The sequence below is a fragment of the Volvox carteri genome (genome assembly GCF_000143455.1).
Source record: "Volvox carteri f. nagariensis unplaced genomic scaffold VOLCAscaffold_4, whole genome shotgun sequence".
Lineage (NCBI taxonomy): Eukaryota > Viridiplantae > Chlorophyta > Chlorophyceae > Chlamydomonadales > Volvocaceae > Volvox > Volvox carteri.
In genome coordinates, this window is record NW_003307547.1 from 402,613 (window position 1) to 419,412 (window position 16,800).

Below are 16,800 nucleotides of genomic sequence, written 5' to 3' on the forward strand. Positions count from 1 at the left end.
CACGCCGCCCAACACAACACAACACAACAGGACATGCGCCTGGTTGGGTAAGCTGCGCTCCATCGCCCTGGGCCTGGCCTCCCTAGCCACCTACTACCTGCTGCTGGTGCCCACTGCCAAGGTGGGCTCGTCTGGGGGGCTCATCTTGGGGGCTCATCTGGGCGGCCGGGGGCCCCGGGGGCCGTGTGGGCGTGCGGATATGGGACCGGAGCTGGGGCTTTTTTCTGCGGCCGCGCGTGACTTCTTGCGCCCACATCCCCACGCTTACCCTCCACTAATAGACACCCTGGCCGCACCTACCCGCACCTCCCCCATACACGGCACAGCGACTAGATCATCACGCCCTTGCCAGAAGCCCTAACTCCGGTGGACCTTGCCCTCCGTTTGACATTTCCCCCAGTCGAGGGGGCTTCCATTTCCCTAACCCCTGCCACGATACCCATCCGCGGGACATGCACCCCTAGGTACTGCTTGCGCTGCCACCCGTGCCTCCCCACCTCAACCTGGAGCCATGGCATCGCCCGCCCGCCAGCCCCGCGCCCGCGTACCTGCCGGCGGCGCTGCTGTGGCCCCTGTACGGCGACGGCATCCACTGGCGACTCATCCACCTTTTGTCCAACGGCTTTGCCTGGGCGTACGGCACGTACGAATGGTACCACTCGTTCAGCTGTGTACGACTGCGCAACGGCCTGCGGTACTGATTTCGGCGGCATGTGGTGTTTGCGTGTGTGTGTGTGTATGTGTGTGTATGTGTATGTGTGTGTGTGTGTGTGTGTGTGATATGATGGCTGCGGGGTGGGGGTCGGTAACCAGCACCGTCCGGTGGATGGGAGGTTGGTCCTCGGGCCGCAAAAGGGCTTGGCATGTTTTGTTTTGTTTGGTTGCGCAGCTGGTGGAACCGCTGTAACGGGTCAGAGAAGTCACTCTGGTACCTGGAAGGGGAGTTGCTGAGGGGAAGAGGAGAGCGACGTGCGTTGCGAGTGGTGGGTGCTGGCGTGGCGGATGGCCGGAAGGCGCGTCGTCGGTTGCAAGGGTGAGGAGGCCGTGAAGAAATAATGGTGAATCGGTGGTGGTGCTATTGGTGCTGGGGCCCAGATGGGGACTACGTGGATGGGTGCTCGGGGGCCGCCGGGTTCTTGGGGTTAGGGGAGAAGAAGTACTTTTTCTTCCAAGTACTCCGGTTGGGTGCAGTACTACCGGTAGGGAAGAAGGGCCGTCTTAGGGGGGTTTGCCAGGTGGTGCGCTAGGGCTGTGCCGGTATGGCAATGCGGGAGCAAAGCACATCAAAGCCGGGTTCGTTGGATCTGTGGTTCCGGCAAAGATGTGATGTGTCTGCGGCTGTAGCCCACTGGGTGTTTGGGTGAGACCCGACCCCCGGGGTTGTCTCCCCGTGCTGGTCCGCGGGCGGGGCCCCCCGGCCAGCAGGAGCACGGCGCGGAAGGTCCCACGAACACCCTGGTCGGTTGGTGGAAAGATATCTGGTGATGCCGTTGCTTGGGAGCGCGCGAAGAGAAGATGACACGTAATGCTGAGGGCTTCATGGGTCGCGCTTTCCTACTTCCTCTCCTGGTAACGGGACCCTCTTGCAGTAGCTGGCCGCTGAAAAGGCCTCTCGAGATGCTGGTGGACGCGCTTAGCGCGTATTTGTAGTTGTTCACGGTGCCGTACAGTGTACCGGCTACTACAGCCTCGAACCGCCGCCGCCCCGTGCTGTTGGGAGGTCTTACCAATTTACACTGGATATCGACTAACTCGAGGTATAATGGGTTTTGCTTGTTCGTTCTTCTTTCCGTACAACACGGATGCAAGGCGGCCTTTGGCGGTACTATCGCACTGTATCACACCAGTAGTTTTGGCAGGAGAAGCGAGCAGCGGTATGCGCCATTGATTCGATCATCAGCAGAGCATGTTGGAGGCCATGAAATGGGAGCGAGCAACTCTGGCGAGGATGTTGGAGCATATATGGGCTCACCGCAACTCAGTTACCCCCTTTGGGCGCTAGTCTGGGCTGATGTGCGGTGTTTCCTTTCCTCTGTGGCTTTTAGGCGTTTCGGTATTGCCCTTGGGCCTTCGGCTCGTATGGGTAGTTTTACAGGTATGGGGTCACGCACCCCAAACCATGTAACACACACACACACACACGCGCACACACACGCACACGCACACGCACACGCACACACACACAGATTCATTTGCTTAAATCGGTCACTCGTATGTTGTTCTTAGGGTTTCTCATTCCTGTGCTGTTTTGCGGCACTGTGAAGGGAAGTAACTGCGGCGGCCATGGGCAGCTTCAATGGTCCCAGAAATTGCCTGACAGGGTGGTGGAGATCGGGGCAAGAGGCAGGTTCTGGAAAGTTGGCCAAGAGGCCAAGAGGGTTAGAGCGAAAGCGAATAGTGGAAAGCTGGCCGGGACTGGTAACGGTGAGAGGGTAACGGGGCGGTTTGCACCATCAATATTCCGCTCCTATGGGCACTCTGGCCGCACTACAAGATGACGGCGGCGGAACCACGAGCTCAGACCAGAATTGATGTTCCGTAAGTTTAGGCTCGTTGGATTTTTTCGGTTTGCACCCCGACAGATCTAAACCACATCGGACACAACCGTTACGCCAAGTTCATGAACAGACGGCCAACAGACATCACAGCATTCAAACACATCTCTCTGCCTAACGAATAAAGCGGCTACCGCGAATGTAATAGAATGGAACGTAGACTGACGAAAAATGGGCCACGTTCAACGAATGCACTACGGATTTCAGCGCTGAAAGGAAGCAGATGGCTTCGTCGTTTGCAGCCCCTTCGGCGCATCGGGAAGCAGGTGGATTCAATCCGACGTGATACATGGAAATTATTCCCTGGCTACTGATTAGCGCACGGCTTCTTTCAAGGAAACCCGGACTTCATAGCTCGAAGGCAGGGACGGTATGGGAGACGTATAAGGTCCCCCCGATAAGATCCTTACTGGGCTAACAAGGAGGTGCTAGAGGGAAAGCTAGAACCCTAGCAGTACCGGTCAGCAAGGTCGGCATGTGCCAGCAAGCACCATACCGTGATCTCCACCTACTCACTCCCACCAGACGTATGAGCATCTGCATGCATCAAGAGCCTATGCATGCGAAGCGGCATAGGGCCCCAAGCAACAGGTCCACCCAACCGAGCATGCGTACACATATCCTCCGGATCGCAATGCGCGTCCTCCCGTTCGAGCCCCAAACGTTACACTGAAGTAATAAAAAACCCACCAAAGCGGCACAGCAATGGCAAGCCGCCCGGGAACACTAGGGGCTCTGTAATGCAGAAACCCTTATTCAGCAGTACCTTGCCGTACGTGCGCGGCTTTATTGTCTGTGGCAACTTGCGCGACTCGTGGAGGAGGGGTGACGCGCTCTGCGTTCTGCTGACCGGCGGTTTTTATATAGGGCACAAAGTACACTACACGGAACGCACGGAGATGCGCCTACGTGCAGATTCCGACGTTGACCTCGGTTCATCCCTGGGGGACCAGGGTTCACTTATCGTTCTTCCCGTGTCCCAACAAGGTGCATTATTATAAGCACGCCACCACGGCCACCATCGCTCTCTGATGTTACTGCTGCTGCTGCTGCTACTGCTACTGCTGCTTCTACCCTGCTGCTTTTGATACTGCTCCGCTACCGTTGCTGCTACTGCTGCAGCTGCCTCCGAACTTCTAACGACGCGCGTATCTGCATCGACAGCTCAGAAACCAATCGATCCATCTGCCGGCGCTGCCGCAGTATAGCGCGATTACCGGCACTGCCGCCGCCAACGGCGCTGCGGCAACCGCCGCTTGCTCCGCTGCCGCTGTCGATTTCGCCAGCACGCCCGGCACTACTGCCCAACCCACCAGCTAGCGCGACGTTCCCGCCTGGACTGTCGTCGCCCCTCATCACTGCTCCCCCCTCCTGGCCTGACTCATAGAAACCCACAACACCATCGCCTGTAGCCGGCGAGGCGGCTCCGGAACCGCCACCTCTCCTGCCGTATAGAAGCGGGCTCTGAGGTACAGAGGGTGCCGGCAATAGCTCGCTGCCGAGGTCAGCCTGCAGAGCCGCTAGCGGCAGGCCGGAAGGGTGGCGTCGGCGGGCAGCCAATGCTCCAGGGATTAGCATGTCCTCAAGATGGGCCAAGCACAGGCGCCGTGTCTGCAGTTGTCGGGGGGCCCCGGAGTACGCGGCGGGAGAGGGGCCGGGGGAGGCTGGCTGTCGTGCGCTGCGGCTGTGAATGGACCTTTCGCCGTCACCGTCGCCATCACCTTTGCGAGCTTCCACCACGTACTCTGGGGGTGCATGCTGGGGATGCATGCTGAGAGGCCATCCCGCATATCCCCCTGAGTCAAGAGGCTGTTGCCGCTGTTGCTGATGGCGCCGCTGATGCCGCTGTGGGCTGAGGATGGTGTAGTGTTGCCCTGGATGCTCTAGCCCGGACGCTGCTTGGCGGGCAAACCGGCCGCCACCGCCGCCCTTTGGGTGCATCGGCGCGGCAGCCCGGCCTTCATAATCCTCGCACGCACCTTCAGACCTGGGGACTCGGTGTGAGTCCTCCACGTCACGGGATGCGCCACGAAGGAGGAGGAGCTGTGCACGTGTGTGACCGGGCGCGTGTTCCGCTCTTGCCGTGGAGGGCACTGCAACGCCCCGTGGGTCGTTCCTTTGGCCAGCCGCGCAGGTCACGCCCGTCTCAGAGGGGTCCCGGGTATCTGCCACAACGATACATGCCGTACAGGTGGTTGCCGCGCCAGGCGGTGATAACCCTGCCGCTGTGGCGGAGCTGGGTGCGGTTGCGGCGGCGCCGACGCCTCTGCCGCGTGCGATGCTGGCGGCGGCAGCGGCAGCAGCAGCAGGGACAAGTAAGTCAGCGAATGTGGAAGCCGTGTAGGGCGCATTCACTGGTGACACTCCATCGCGGCCCCGAGCCAAGGAGGAGTTCGACGGCATGTCCTCGCTGGAACGCCCGTTTATTCGCTGCAGCTGTGCTTGCGTGTGTATGTAAGTCTGTGCGTGCAGCTTCGGCTGCATACGGCTGCATGGATGGTATGTTCGCACTGCGCTGCTCTTCTGCCAGGGCTGCGGGTGCGGCGATGCGGCCTCTGCTGCGGTCTGCCGTAGCATCTCTTTGGCCTGCCGCCGCGCCGCGCGACGCCAGTGCGGCTGCAGCCCATGGTGAACAACACGGCGGCGTGGTCGGGGGACATAGTCTCTCAGGCGCCATACTGTCACCTCCTCCACCTCCGCCGCCACCGCCAGCCCTCCTTCCTTACCCCCAGCCGCCGCTGGCGCCTGAACAGAAGCGCCATCCCCATCCCACGTGGTTGATAGAGATAGTAGCGCACTATGGATATTTCCGTGATAGGGATGTGGAGCTCCTGCTATTTCTCCCTTATAAAGCCAAATAATGCCGGAAGTGGAAGGCCGGCTCGACAGGCAATAAATCCTTGTGAAGCGGTGTTTCCAACAATTAGGCAATACGTATGTAATGATTAATATAATTTAAAACAAGTAATTACTTTGCGAAAGTCCGTGGACAAGCGTGAACTAGGATCGGGTTCAGAGAGAGACAAACACACACCATCGTAAGCATCGAACGACTCGTAGCGACATTTCAGCGGCAAATTAAGCAAAGAATTTTAGCAGAGGACCGAAGGAAAATAATATATATTCCATGAAATTATTTCTTCGGTTCAAGATTGCTGCTAGCGGCCACGAAATGGCGCTCGGCACCAGCGCGAAACGACTCACCACTGCTGCCTGCTCTATGAAGGTCGCCGCTCCTGCTCCTCCGCTGCTGCCGCCATCGCTTACGGCGTACGCTGATTTGTCCAACACACTAACCCCTGGTTCGGGGTGCGCCAGGCCGCTGGCGACAAGCTCCGCCGTGGCTGCGATGGTCGTACGGACACCGCCCTCATCGCCGTCGGCACTGTGGGACGGCGACAGCGGCGACAGCGAGCTGCAGTAAGCGACGGATCCTGATACACCACAGGCCGTCTGAATGCCACTCATCTGGATCTGGGGTTGCATATCTGTGTTGGACTTGGCGGTGGCGGCGGCGGCGGCGTCGATGTTGGCGACGTGGGAGGGAGTGATGGTGGGCAAGGTGGTCAATGACACGGCTGTGAAAGGCGATAACTCGTAAGGGAGCCTAGTGGCGCCGCTGCTGATCAGGGGTGCTGCAGCGGCCGCGGTAACTCCCAGCGGCATCGCCGCCGGCGCCTCAGCGACACCATTGCCACACGACGCTGCGGCGGCGGCGGCGGCGGCGGCGGCCTCACCGGGACCACCAACAGAGTACGGCACCGCTGCCGCCATCTCCGTCCCCGTCCGCGTGCCTGCCTTGACGGCTTGTGATGCAATGTTGGCGTTTTGGTGTCGTACCGCCATCTTTACATCAGCAGCCTCTGGCCCACCCAGCCCTACCCCCAGCTTCGACGACAACCAGATCCGTTCGCCAAAATCAAGGCCGCCACCTTCATCACCCGAACCAGCGACAGCAAGGTCAGGACCGTCACCTCGAATACCACCATCACCGCCAGGGTCACCGCGACCCATGGGTCGTCTGATCCATGGCGGCGGCAGAGCTGGCGCTGACAGCTGCAATGGCTGTGACGAAGGCGGCGAAGGTGGATGCTCGTCAGCTGCTCCGCTGCGGCTGGCGGGGGTAACAGCGGGAGAGGGACGGGGTACGACAGCTGCGGCGTCAGCGGCAGACTGGGTCGCCCTCATTAGTTGGGTGTCATTCCAGTTGCTGGAGGGGCTGCCCAGGGGCCGTTCCAACTTCTTTGGATTAGCTGCGATCGTGTAAACCTGCAGGGTCGGAAGAAGAAGCCAAGGGGATGACAGGGAAGAGGAGTGAGGGGATGAAAGAGACGGAATTTCAAATTGGGTACAAATTGTACAAATGGACAGAGCATGCAGCGCGGCAGGGGGAGGGGAAAAAGGAACTTGATGAACAAAGAAAGAGGAGTAGCCCCCGGCAGGACGGCCTACGGCAAGATCCACACCAAGCGCCTTATGTCGTACGTACCATGAACCCCGCGGATCCAGAATCCAAACACGTTAAGGCACACCGGCGACCCTCTCCTCCCTCTCCCTCTGCTTCTCTCTCTCCTCCTCCTTCTGCCCCGCATCCGGGGCCCCTGCAGGCCGCCTGGGCGCCGTCTGCGGCTGCCGGCCTGGGTATCTGCGGCATCAGGTCCTCCATAACAACCCCCGCGTAGTCTCGGGCCGTGTAGGAATAGAACAGCTCCGCAAGGCAGAAGCAACCCTGCGGCGGCCGTGCGTCGAAAGGGGCTTTCATGAACTGGGGGAGGTGGAGGCTGGGAACACCTCCCTGCCTGCTGGGCTGAGGTCCAGGTGGAGGTGCAGACATTGACCGGAATCAACTCGGAGCGCTGAGGCATTAAGAGGGCAGAGGCGGCCCGTAGCCTTCTCCCCCATCTCTTACTTCGCTTTTACCTTGCGATAGGGGTTTACCCCCAGGTCGTGCATCAAGCAGTCATGGTAGGCCTGCGTGTGCAGCCCCAGCTGCGCGAAGGGGCGCAGAGGGGCCTCCAGCGGCGGCGTGGCGGCAGCGGCGGCGGCGGCGGCGGCGGTGTCGGCTGTCTCCGAACGGTCTTTGACACCACTTGCCTTTTCATCGTTCCTCTTGTCCCTGTCGCCGACCCGTACGGTGTTGACGCCACCGCGGCCGCTTGCAGATGCCGCTAAGGCTGCTGAGCTAGTGACTAGAGCACTGGTGAAGAGCCCGAACGTGGCCGACAGGAGCGAACTCTTCCCGGCGCGGAGGCGGTTGATCAGTGAATGTCCGCCGAGCCCTGCCGTCTTCTTGTTATTCGCCACCTTCACCTTCTCCTTTGCCGTCCTCGCTTCACGGCCCGGCGCTGCTGCACTTCCCACGGATTGCAACGGCTCCCGGTCCTCTACAGCCGTCGCAGCTTTGACAGCTGACCCCCCCGTGCCTCGGCGCCGCCTGGCTGCCGCCGCCGCCGCCTCGCGCTGCGCCCATTCCCGCGCGCATAGCATGACCTTTGCCATCTGCCGCGCGGACGGAAGGAGCAGCCGACCGCATAGCAGCCGTGCCAGCCACTCGGCCTGCAGCGCGGCCGTGAGGACTCGGTTGGTGGTGATCACCTCACAGCCGACGAAGGCCAGGTTCCGAACGCCGCAATGCACCATGTTGCGGTACAGGGCCACTTCGCCGCTGCCTATCACTTCCAACGGCGCGCCGTCGCCGTCGCCGCCGTCGCCGCGTGCGCGAAGCCCACCTTGATGCTGATTAATATGTTGCTGGGGTTGCGGCCGTGCGCATTCGGGTGTGCGCTGTGGAATGGCTGACGGAAAGTGACAGCCGCCGTGGACGTTGGAGGTGTCAGCGGTGGCAACTACGGCAGCCGCAGGTGGTGGAGTAGTGAGCGCCTGGAGTATGGTGGACGGCAGGAACCTATACCGCTGCACGTAGCCGGTGCAGTACAGGATGACGTCAGCAGCCACGTGACGGCCGTCGGACAGTACGACACCCTCGGCGTCCAGTGCAGCGACGCGACCTGTACGGCAGGAGAGTTTCCCCCGACATTTCGTGTTGTTTCCGCGCGCTGTTGTGGCTTCATCATGTGTTTTAAAGAGACCCTACCAGTTGAACTGTCTTGGGGAGAATTTGTCTTGCACACACCAAACAACAAGTCGTTTGCTTGATGCTGCAAGCGTGCTGGGAATCGAGGGGCGCTGGTGTTATACGCGTAGGCGCCTTCCCACTGCACGATACGGCCAAACGTCTGCGCTGTCCACACGGCGCGAGAATATCCACACCAATTCCTTCAGGCGCTCAGTCGTTCACTTGCTCTTTTCCCTCTCCCGCACACACACGCACCTCCCACCCAGCTGACTCGTGGGTCGCGCATGAGCCGCGGCGTGACGGGATCCGACACCTGGCCGCCACACTGGAGATCGTCGTACAGGCTCTTGGGCCCCCCGAGCGGCATGTCCACTTCGCGACTGACGCCCGCCTTGATGCAGCTCCAGAAGACCTCTCTAACGGGCCTAGCCAGCCTAAGGTATTCAATATGGGGGATGATGCAACATGCATCAGAAATATGAACAGAACAGAGCTACAGCTACACATGCATAGGTGCATAGCTTTCACTACTGCGGAGCACTACACACACATACATACATACACACACATACATACATACACATACATACATACACATACATACATACACACATACACACATACACACATACATACACACATACATACACACATACATACACACATACACATACACACACAAACCGGTTACCTTCCATCTCGGGGACCCCGAAGCCTAGTTAGTCCCGACTGCTGCGGTGCGTTAACTCACCCTGCGAGTTGCCGGCGCCCGAGGTTGTCAGGGGGGGTGGTGGACGTCGTCGTGGGGCCGGAGATTCCGGTCCACACGCCCACACCACACATGCGCGATAGAGAATGCGACGAGGTCGGGGATGATGCGTGAGGTTGGACGTTGGGGAGAGGGTGTCGAACAGGGGGCTGAGGGGAAAAGAACGGCGGCGGATTCGTAACCCGAGTTCGCGACTGGGTGAGCCCAAAGCGCGTTGAAGGCGCCGTACTACCAGAAGCGTGGGTGGATGAGAAAACGCCCCAAGCGGAGCCCTTCAATTGCCCTTTCTACTAGTGCACTGCCCGCATCTCGCGCGGCCTCACCGTCTTCGACGTGTCCTGTATTCGTGCCGGGGTTTTATGGCTCCTCCGTGTGCCTGGGGACCCCCCTCACCCCCGGTTTGATCCCCTCCCACTCCCCTCCCCCCGCCCCCGCTCACTGTGCACCCAGCGATCCGCAGAGCTCGCCGTGTGGAAGGGCGGTATGCAGCAGCTGCTGCTGGTAACCCGGCTGTGCAGCAGCTGCCGCTCTCCCAAGCACGTCACCAGTGGCGGCAGCGGCCAGCGGACCTGCATACGGTAATGTACGGCATAAGGTACGGTGCACAGTACGGCGTGCATAGGGCCACCATCGTGAATACAGTCGCGGGCACATGGGAGTCAAGTGCCGGGTTTGTAACGTGCGTGAGTCTGTGCGAATGGAGGCAATGCTACTTGTTCCGGGGAAAAGCCAAGGAAAGGAAAAAGCAAACCCCCCCGTCCCGCCGGGGCCCTCACCCTTTCCGCCACCATGGTCACGGCATCCGCAACCGCCGCCACGGCCCGCAACCCAGCCAGCTCCGCCGGCTCTCTGCTGCAACCAAGTACGGCAATGCGGAGGCCCTCAAACCGTGCAACCGCGCCGCTGCCACCGCCATTGGTCCTCCCGCCGTGCGTACTGTTGTTGCCGACGGTGCCGCTGCAGTCACTGCTCCGAAACCGCCTGGGTAGGGCAGACCCGCGGAGACTCCCCGCGTGCAGCTGGCGACCTGAAAAGGCCTCCCTACCCTGTAGAGGTAAGAGGGAGTGAGGTACGATAGCAGGAGGTAACGAAGGGCAGGATTTTAGGTAGCAACACGCCCCAGGCACGACGATGAGGAAAAAGGTGTGGCACATGAAGAGGAGTACTTAGTGAGGACGTGGGAAACCTACAAGTTTGGTGCTGTGATGACGTCATCGTGCGAGCGTGCAATATGCTGAAGTCGTCTGATCAGAAGCCGAAGAAGAAGGTGACAAAGGCCGCTTGAACGAGCACAATGTGGGTGGGAGAATGCTATGTGGTGTGTCTGTCTGTCGCAATGTGCGACTCACCGGGATGTTAGGTATGTACGGCGTGCCGTACATGCCTGTGGCCACGATGACGAAGCTAGCGATCAGCTGCGCGCGTCCCCCCTTGACTGCAGCCGCTGCTGTTGCTACAGCTTCCCCCTGCGCGCCTGCCCGAGAGCCTTCCGACGCGGACGTGTTGTTTTCCGTGTACTGCACCACCCAGGAGCCGTCGTGCAGTTGCTCCATTGAGGTGACGGTGGAACCGCACCGCACGTATGGCCGGAGCCGCATGACGTCAGAATACGTACGGATATAGCGCAGCATGTCCTGCGCCGTAGCGGTGTCACCCATGGGCCGCAGCTTTGACGGCCAGGGCAGCTCCGGCAACTCACAGAGTTTCCACGGGCCTGCGGGCGCGGCATCCATTCCGCACGTTGTACGGAAAAAAGACATTGCCGTATAGGTTGACCGTGGATCGGCGGGTCACTAGAAACGACGATAACATTATTGGTCCAGTAACTTGTCCGTCGCACCGAAACACCCTAAGCGTCACGCTTTGCGCCCAATTGAAGCGACCATCCGCTGAAGCAGATGTGGGGTACGGTGCGGGAATCTCGCCGACCTTTACACCAACAACCTCGGAGCCCAAGCATGTAACGAAATGAAGCAACGGTGCATTGCTGTGTAGAGCCCTGGGAAGGAGAAGGGAAGAGGGATGGGGCTGCACACAAACATCACCCAAGGGTGATGGAAGGAGCGTCAAGCAGTCCGAAACTGGGCATCTACAAACACACGCTCTTTTCTCACCTCCACCGCAGGCTTATCCCTTTTCGCACGTTTCTTTCAGGATACACGGCCAAGACGCACCTACGGGGTGACTGCCGTGCCCCCGGGAGGTCATATCCAGCCAGCATCCGCCGACTTGAAGGCGTCATCATGTACGACCATGTACGGCGGGGTTAACGAGGACGGGGAGAAAATGGAATGGGTCGGCGCCGGGCCAGCAGAGCTGAAAGCACTTCAGAAGAACGCAAAAAAAAACCTGGTCGCAGTGACACATCGCCCGCGGTTACTATGCTTTCGTACATTTTTCTGCCATTACTGCCAAATGCCGTGTTCCTGTAAAGGGCACCTGGATTTCAAAAGAGCGTGTCAGGAACTCGCAATAGAGCGCTCGTGTTGTATCCGTTTGTTCAATGCTTGGCTCGTCATGCACGCGTCACGCATCTTTCCGGCGAGAAGGGCGCGCCAGGCCATTTCACGCACGGGATACATGGGGAGGGGTTGTGTTGGTGCCAAGGACTCCGCATCAAGGCACTCGGCGCACACGCCAAGTAGGGAGAAAGGCGCGTTCTCTGCGGTCAGAGCGAGCCGGAGCTGCCACGTACATACACGCACGTACACACGCGATTCCAGTGCCTTCTACTCTTCTCGAAAGAATTACTCTTCTCGAAAGAGAGGTAGGGCACAATCCGGGGAACCCATTTTGGAGGCTTACCGTCGGGGCGCGACTCCAAGACTACTGCGTCGAGGCCGGCGCGTCGGACCGCCCGCAGCGCTTGTAGTCCGGAGACCCCTGCTCCAATGATGGCCACCTGGAAGACCTCATCGTAATCGGATTCGTAGCTCAGGCGGCCGGTCTCGTAGACCAACGCGGCATCTGAGAGGTCCGCAGGAGCGTCGTCAAGCTGCCCACGAAACCCTGAGGCTTCCGTGGTGGTTCTATCTGTGTTCGAAGCGGTTGGGCCAAGGGCTCCGGAGTTGTCTGTAGTGACGATGCCGCCGAAACCGGCCACAGCGTCCACAGAAGGCATATTCGTTGCCGACACAGTGCTGAAGCGCTTACAGCCAAGTTTAACGTTGCTGCCGTGAGATTATTTGCCTTCACTGGAGTTTTACTGAACGACCGGAGAGCAGGGGCCATGAGTCAGGCGGGCTGCCGGAGACATGGGGGCCAGCTTGGGCAGTTCAGTTGCGCCCACCTGGCGTAATCGTTACGGTTGTTGAATCACTTTAACAATAAAAATGTGCTACCTGTATTTTATACGAATCGGAGGTAACATGGAAATCCAGGGATTGACGGGCAAGTGAACCCACCTATGTGTGCTACCAATTGAGCACTGAGTTATTGTGATTGCAGGTAGATCGTATCAGATTTATATCATCGGATACCTGTTAGGGAAACTGCTGCATGTAGCGATTGCTTGCCTGAAGGTTCCGTAGCTTTGACTGCGTATTGATGCTTATTGTCTTAAAGATTTTGTGATATATAATAAGGTTTCTTTATTATAGCCATTTCAAGCTACAATAACTGAGCCTGACAGGAAGGAAGGGCGGAACGAAGTATCGTTGATTCTGTTGCCTGTAAGATTACTAAGGTGGGCAATACGCGGCATCTGATGCCCATACGTTTCTAATTCAAGAAAGTTTAATTATTTTTTCTTTAGATTTAGCAGCTGATTAATTTCTAAACCTGTGGAAATAATGACGCATGTGATGTGTCGTCTGCATGTTAGGAGGCATATGCCGTCGTGTCCAGGAGGGGAGAAAAGAAAGCTTTACTAGATATTTTAACATTATACAACACAATAATTCATTTACTGGTAATGTCCTCTAAAGCCTGCGAGCACCTCGAAAGGGGCGCTGAACAGCCCGGCCCAGAACGTCCCGATACGACTCCCATTCAGCAAATATAAGTATGTTCATATCCAGCGTCTAGCTTTACGCAGGGCAGTTCCTGGCAACGCAGTTCCTGGCGATTCCCATGCTGTGAAGCGAACGAACGATGGTAACAATCGAATGAATAAGCAAAGCCTTCCACGCACTTTTAACAATGGTCTAAACATCGCCTCGGAGGAATGCTATGGTGACAGTGCGATGGTACACACGCTGGTAATTGCCCTCAAGGAACAAAACAACAGCTGCTGACCTATGAATGCAACAGGCAACGGGCGTGGCGTCCTCGGTATTTCTGCGCTATGAAGGGACGGTGCGTGCCACCGAAGCTAGCCTTTCTGTGGCAGCAGAAGGTCAAAAAAACGCGCTGCAGAAGTGGAGCCCCCAAGATGATTACGTTCGTTAGTCGTCATTTCGCAGAGCGTGTTCTCGCCATACAGGTCCTTGCCAGCTCAAGTGACCTTTGGCAACGCAAGTCAACATATTATCGAAATTTTCCCTACGCGCCTTCAGGTGTTCCCGATGCAAAGCATACGTTTTAGGCCCAGCTTTGATGGACTTATCACGAGAACATCGTTCATGTTGTCGGTTCTGTCCGTAAGACTCGCAACGATTCGCGCTCGCTTTCTTGGAGCCATCGAAATCCCGCTGCGACGCGGCGCGGAAGCGGCGTGTCCGAAGCACGTCTCAAATTTCACAGGCAGCTTGAAGCGAAACTTAAGCACACAACAAACCATTTTAAGCGGCTTCCGAAGCCGCTGCTGCACAGAAGAGAGGCTTGCGGAGTCACCGTCGCGAAACTCTTACCACCCTAAGCCCTCCCCTACCATACTCCACCACCATGTCGCAGCAATCTCAGACAGATCAGCCATCCCCCGCACAGGAGCTGGAAGAAGTTTATGGGCCTAGCATTTGGGAGAGCGCGGTGGGTTTATGGAAAATCGTAGGCTTATTTTATGGCCCTTTTTCCCTCCTCCCTGCCGGGAAACAGCATCTTTTCATGCTGCCAGGGTTGGTTTAGTTGGCGCTTGCGTGTGTGGATGTTCTCATCTGCCACTGCTGGCGGCGTTTGGTGCTTCCCAGTTTCACCACCGCACATGTCCTCGTTCGCGCCGTGCCGATTTGCTCCACGCATCCGCCAAGACAGCAGGGGCAGCCAGCAAAGTAATTCGAATACTTGATATACATGGCCCAGCACGCATGCCCGACATGCCGCTGTTCTTCCGGATCGTTCTCTTGCTCCCGTCCCGTCCATTATCGCGTATCTTGCCTCGGCGCGATGGCCCCGGTCTTGGACTGGCCTATCTGACCATCCAGCCTGCATTTGTTGAGGGGGTGTGTGCTTAGATGCACACAGAACGTGATAACACTTTGAACCGGCCCCCGCATTGGCTGCAGGCCCACAACATGATCCCCGCTGCCGCTTGGGAGTACCAAATTCGCAAACAGCTCAATGACGCCGCGTACACCCACCTGGAGTGAGTGGGGCTGAGTGACTGGCCCGGGACACACACGCCCCAGGGCCCCCGTCCTTCTTAGTGCCGGCACCCTCTTGGCCCAACGGGCGCTCGTCCCTTGGGCAACAGTAGCAGCTACAAGCCCATCATCAGCCTCTCCGTCTCCAGATTAACTCATGCTGACGTTTTGAGCAACATAAGAAAAGCTTCTGTGTCCTGTGGCTAAAATCTGTAACGTGCCGCAGTCCGTCTTATGTCGGAACCCCAAGTGGCAATAAGATGAGAAACCCTTTTACGTCGCATCTGGCGTCGCATATACGCCATGGCTGACATGGACAGATTTGCTTGCCTGCTTAATCAGTCAATGTAAAAGGGCAACCCCTGCCGACCCCGGGGCATGTCCTTGAATCCCGATTACAATTTCAGCAAACTGTTGCAGCATGCCTTAGTGTGGTGTTGCGTGGCATGGCCGCAGGTACGTACCGTACTGCTCCACCATGCCCGTGCAGCAGCGTTGTGATGAGCCCAAGTTTATGTGGGTAAGCAAAAGGTGGCATTCCCTGGTCGGCCCCTTCAGCATGGCCCCCTATGTTTGCGGAACTGTGGGTCTTGTGTCCTTGTGGTGTGGTGGTCTTAGCATGGGTGACTGACGGTACCGGGAAGCACATGCGTTGCAGGCCGCAACTCATAATACAAGGCTAGTCCGCTTCTTGCCTTCCTAGCCCCTGTTGGAGCCGTTGAACCCCCACCCCTGACCGTTCAACTCCATCCTTTCCTGTTGTCCGCTGGATACGTCGTGTGCCGCAGAAACGCAAGGAGCGCCACTAGAACCCCGGAGGAAAGGAGAGACACACACATGATACATACATATATACGGATTTACAAATTTAGCGCAGTTACGTAAAGCCTCCAGCGGTGGCAGCCGCCTGCGTCTGTCACCCCCTCCTTCAGTGCGCCCTCATGTAGTAGCTGCAAGCCGACGAGTTGCTGTCCGACTGGAAATCACGGAAAGCCGTTGTACTGTTGGCATGAAGCCAAAGCCGCCTCGGAGCTCAGGACTTGACCTCTGGCGTCGACAACTGCGGCAAGTGAAGCGGTAGCCACAGGCAGGTCAATACCAGCAGCAGCAGCAGCAGCAGCAGCGGCAGCATCGCCGGTAACACCATTACGGATGTCTACTGTGCAGCGCAGGATGAAGCATACGAATGTGCGACCTGACCGGGGGTGGGTCTAGGGAGGGAGAAGGGGTGGGCCGGGTGGAGGTGTTGCTGAGGGGTGGCAGCGAGACGCTGTTGTGCAGCACGAGTCCCGCGCTTACTAGCCGCGTGTGCCGGCACACCAATGTTTTGTGTCGTCATCCTCAGGCATCCCCTGTGTACGAGCTTTTTTGCGGAAGTTGGAGTTGCATGTCTGTCTGTCTATCGTTTTCTACATCCGAAGCTGGTAATATGATAGACCTGTAACCTGGACTAGAGAATCTCGAGAACCTACCTGTGCCGCCTACCCAGCACCAGCATCATCACCAGCACCAGCAGCAATACCACGGTATGCTCAGCTGGACGAATGAATTCAGGAAAGACGGGTGCTTCCCAGCAACCTCCCTTCCGACCTGCCGTACTCGTCCCCCTGGGTAACGAGGCTCTGTTCCCCCTGTATCCACGAGTTCTGCGTCGCCGCGGCACATGTCACCTGCCGACACCACCGGCACCGCCGCCACAACAATAACACACGCAAAATGACTCCACTCCAACCCACAAGCTGAGCTGGGCCAGATCTTGAGGCTGCGGGCTAAGGCTGAGAGAGGGGTTCTGCTGAAGCTGACCGAACGATCGATCGACAGTCGCCAAGAGTACACTATCAGATGCCGAGCATGTGCACAAGCCGCAGAAACACTGAACTCCATCCGCACACATTGTCAGCACTCAACGCCTTCAGCACCCTTCAGCACTTGGCAGTGGCC

At 58.2% G+C, this 16,800-nt stretch overlaps 2 protein-coding genes across 2 annotated transcripts in view; one reads left to right on the forward strand and one right to left on the reverse strand.

Moving 5' to 3' along the window:
• VOLCADRAFT_86916 (uncharacterized protein) overlaps window positions 1-701 on the forward strand; it is a gene marked incomplete at both ends in the record, with an annotated part of 3,609 nt that extends 2,908 nt beyond the window's left edge. Inside the window, 2 exons of the mRNA XM_002946650.1 lie at window positions 31-121; window positions 510-701. Of these exons, the coding sequence (XP_002946696.1) occupies window positions 31-121; window positions 510-701 (283 nt within the window). The remainder of the gene's footprint in view (window positions 1-30; window positions 122-509) is intronic.
• Window positions 702-3,910: 3,209 nt separating this feature from the next.
• VOLCADRAFT_86917 (uncharacterized protein) lies at window positions 3,911-12,521 on the reverse strand (the record flags this gene model as incomplete). Its single annotated transcript, XM_002946830.1, has 12 exons — window positions 3,911-4,075; window positions 4,535-4,598; window positions 4,745-4,836; window positions 5,760-6,259; window positions 6,293-6,824; window positions 7,045-7,284; window positions 7,476-8,563; window positions 8,887-9,045; window positions 9,840-9,969; window positions 10,177-10,446; window positions 10,750-11,114; window positions 12,206-12,521. The coding sequence occupies 12 exons, from the start codon at window positions 12,519-12,521 to the stop codon at window positions 3,911-3,913; spliced, it is 3,921 nt and encodes a 1,306-aa protein (XP_002946876.1).
• Between the last annotated feature and the right edge of the window lie 4,279 nt (window positions 12,522-16,800).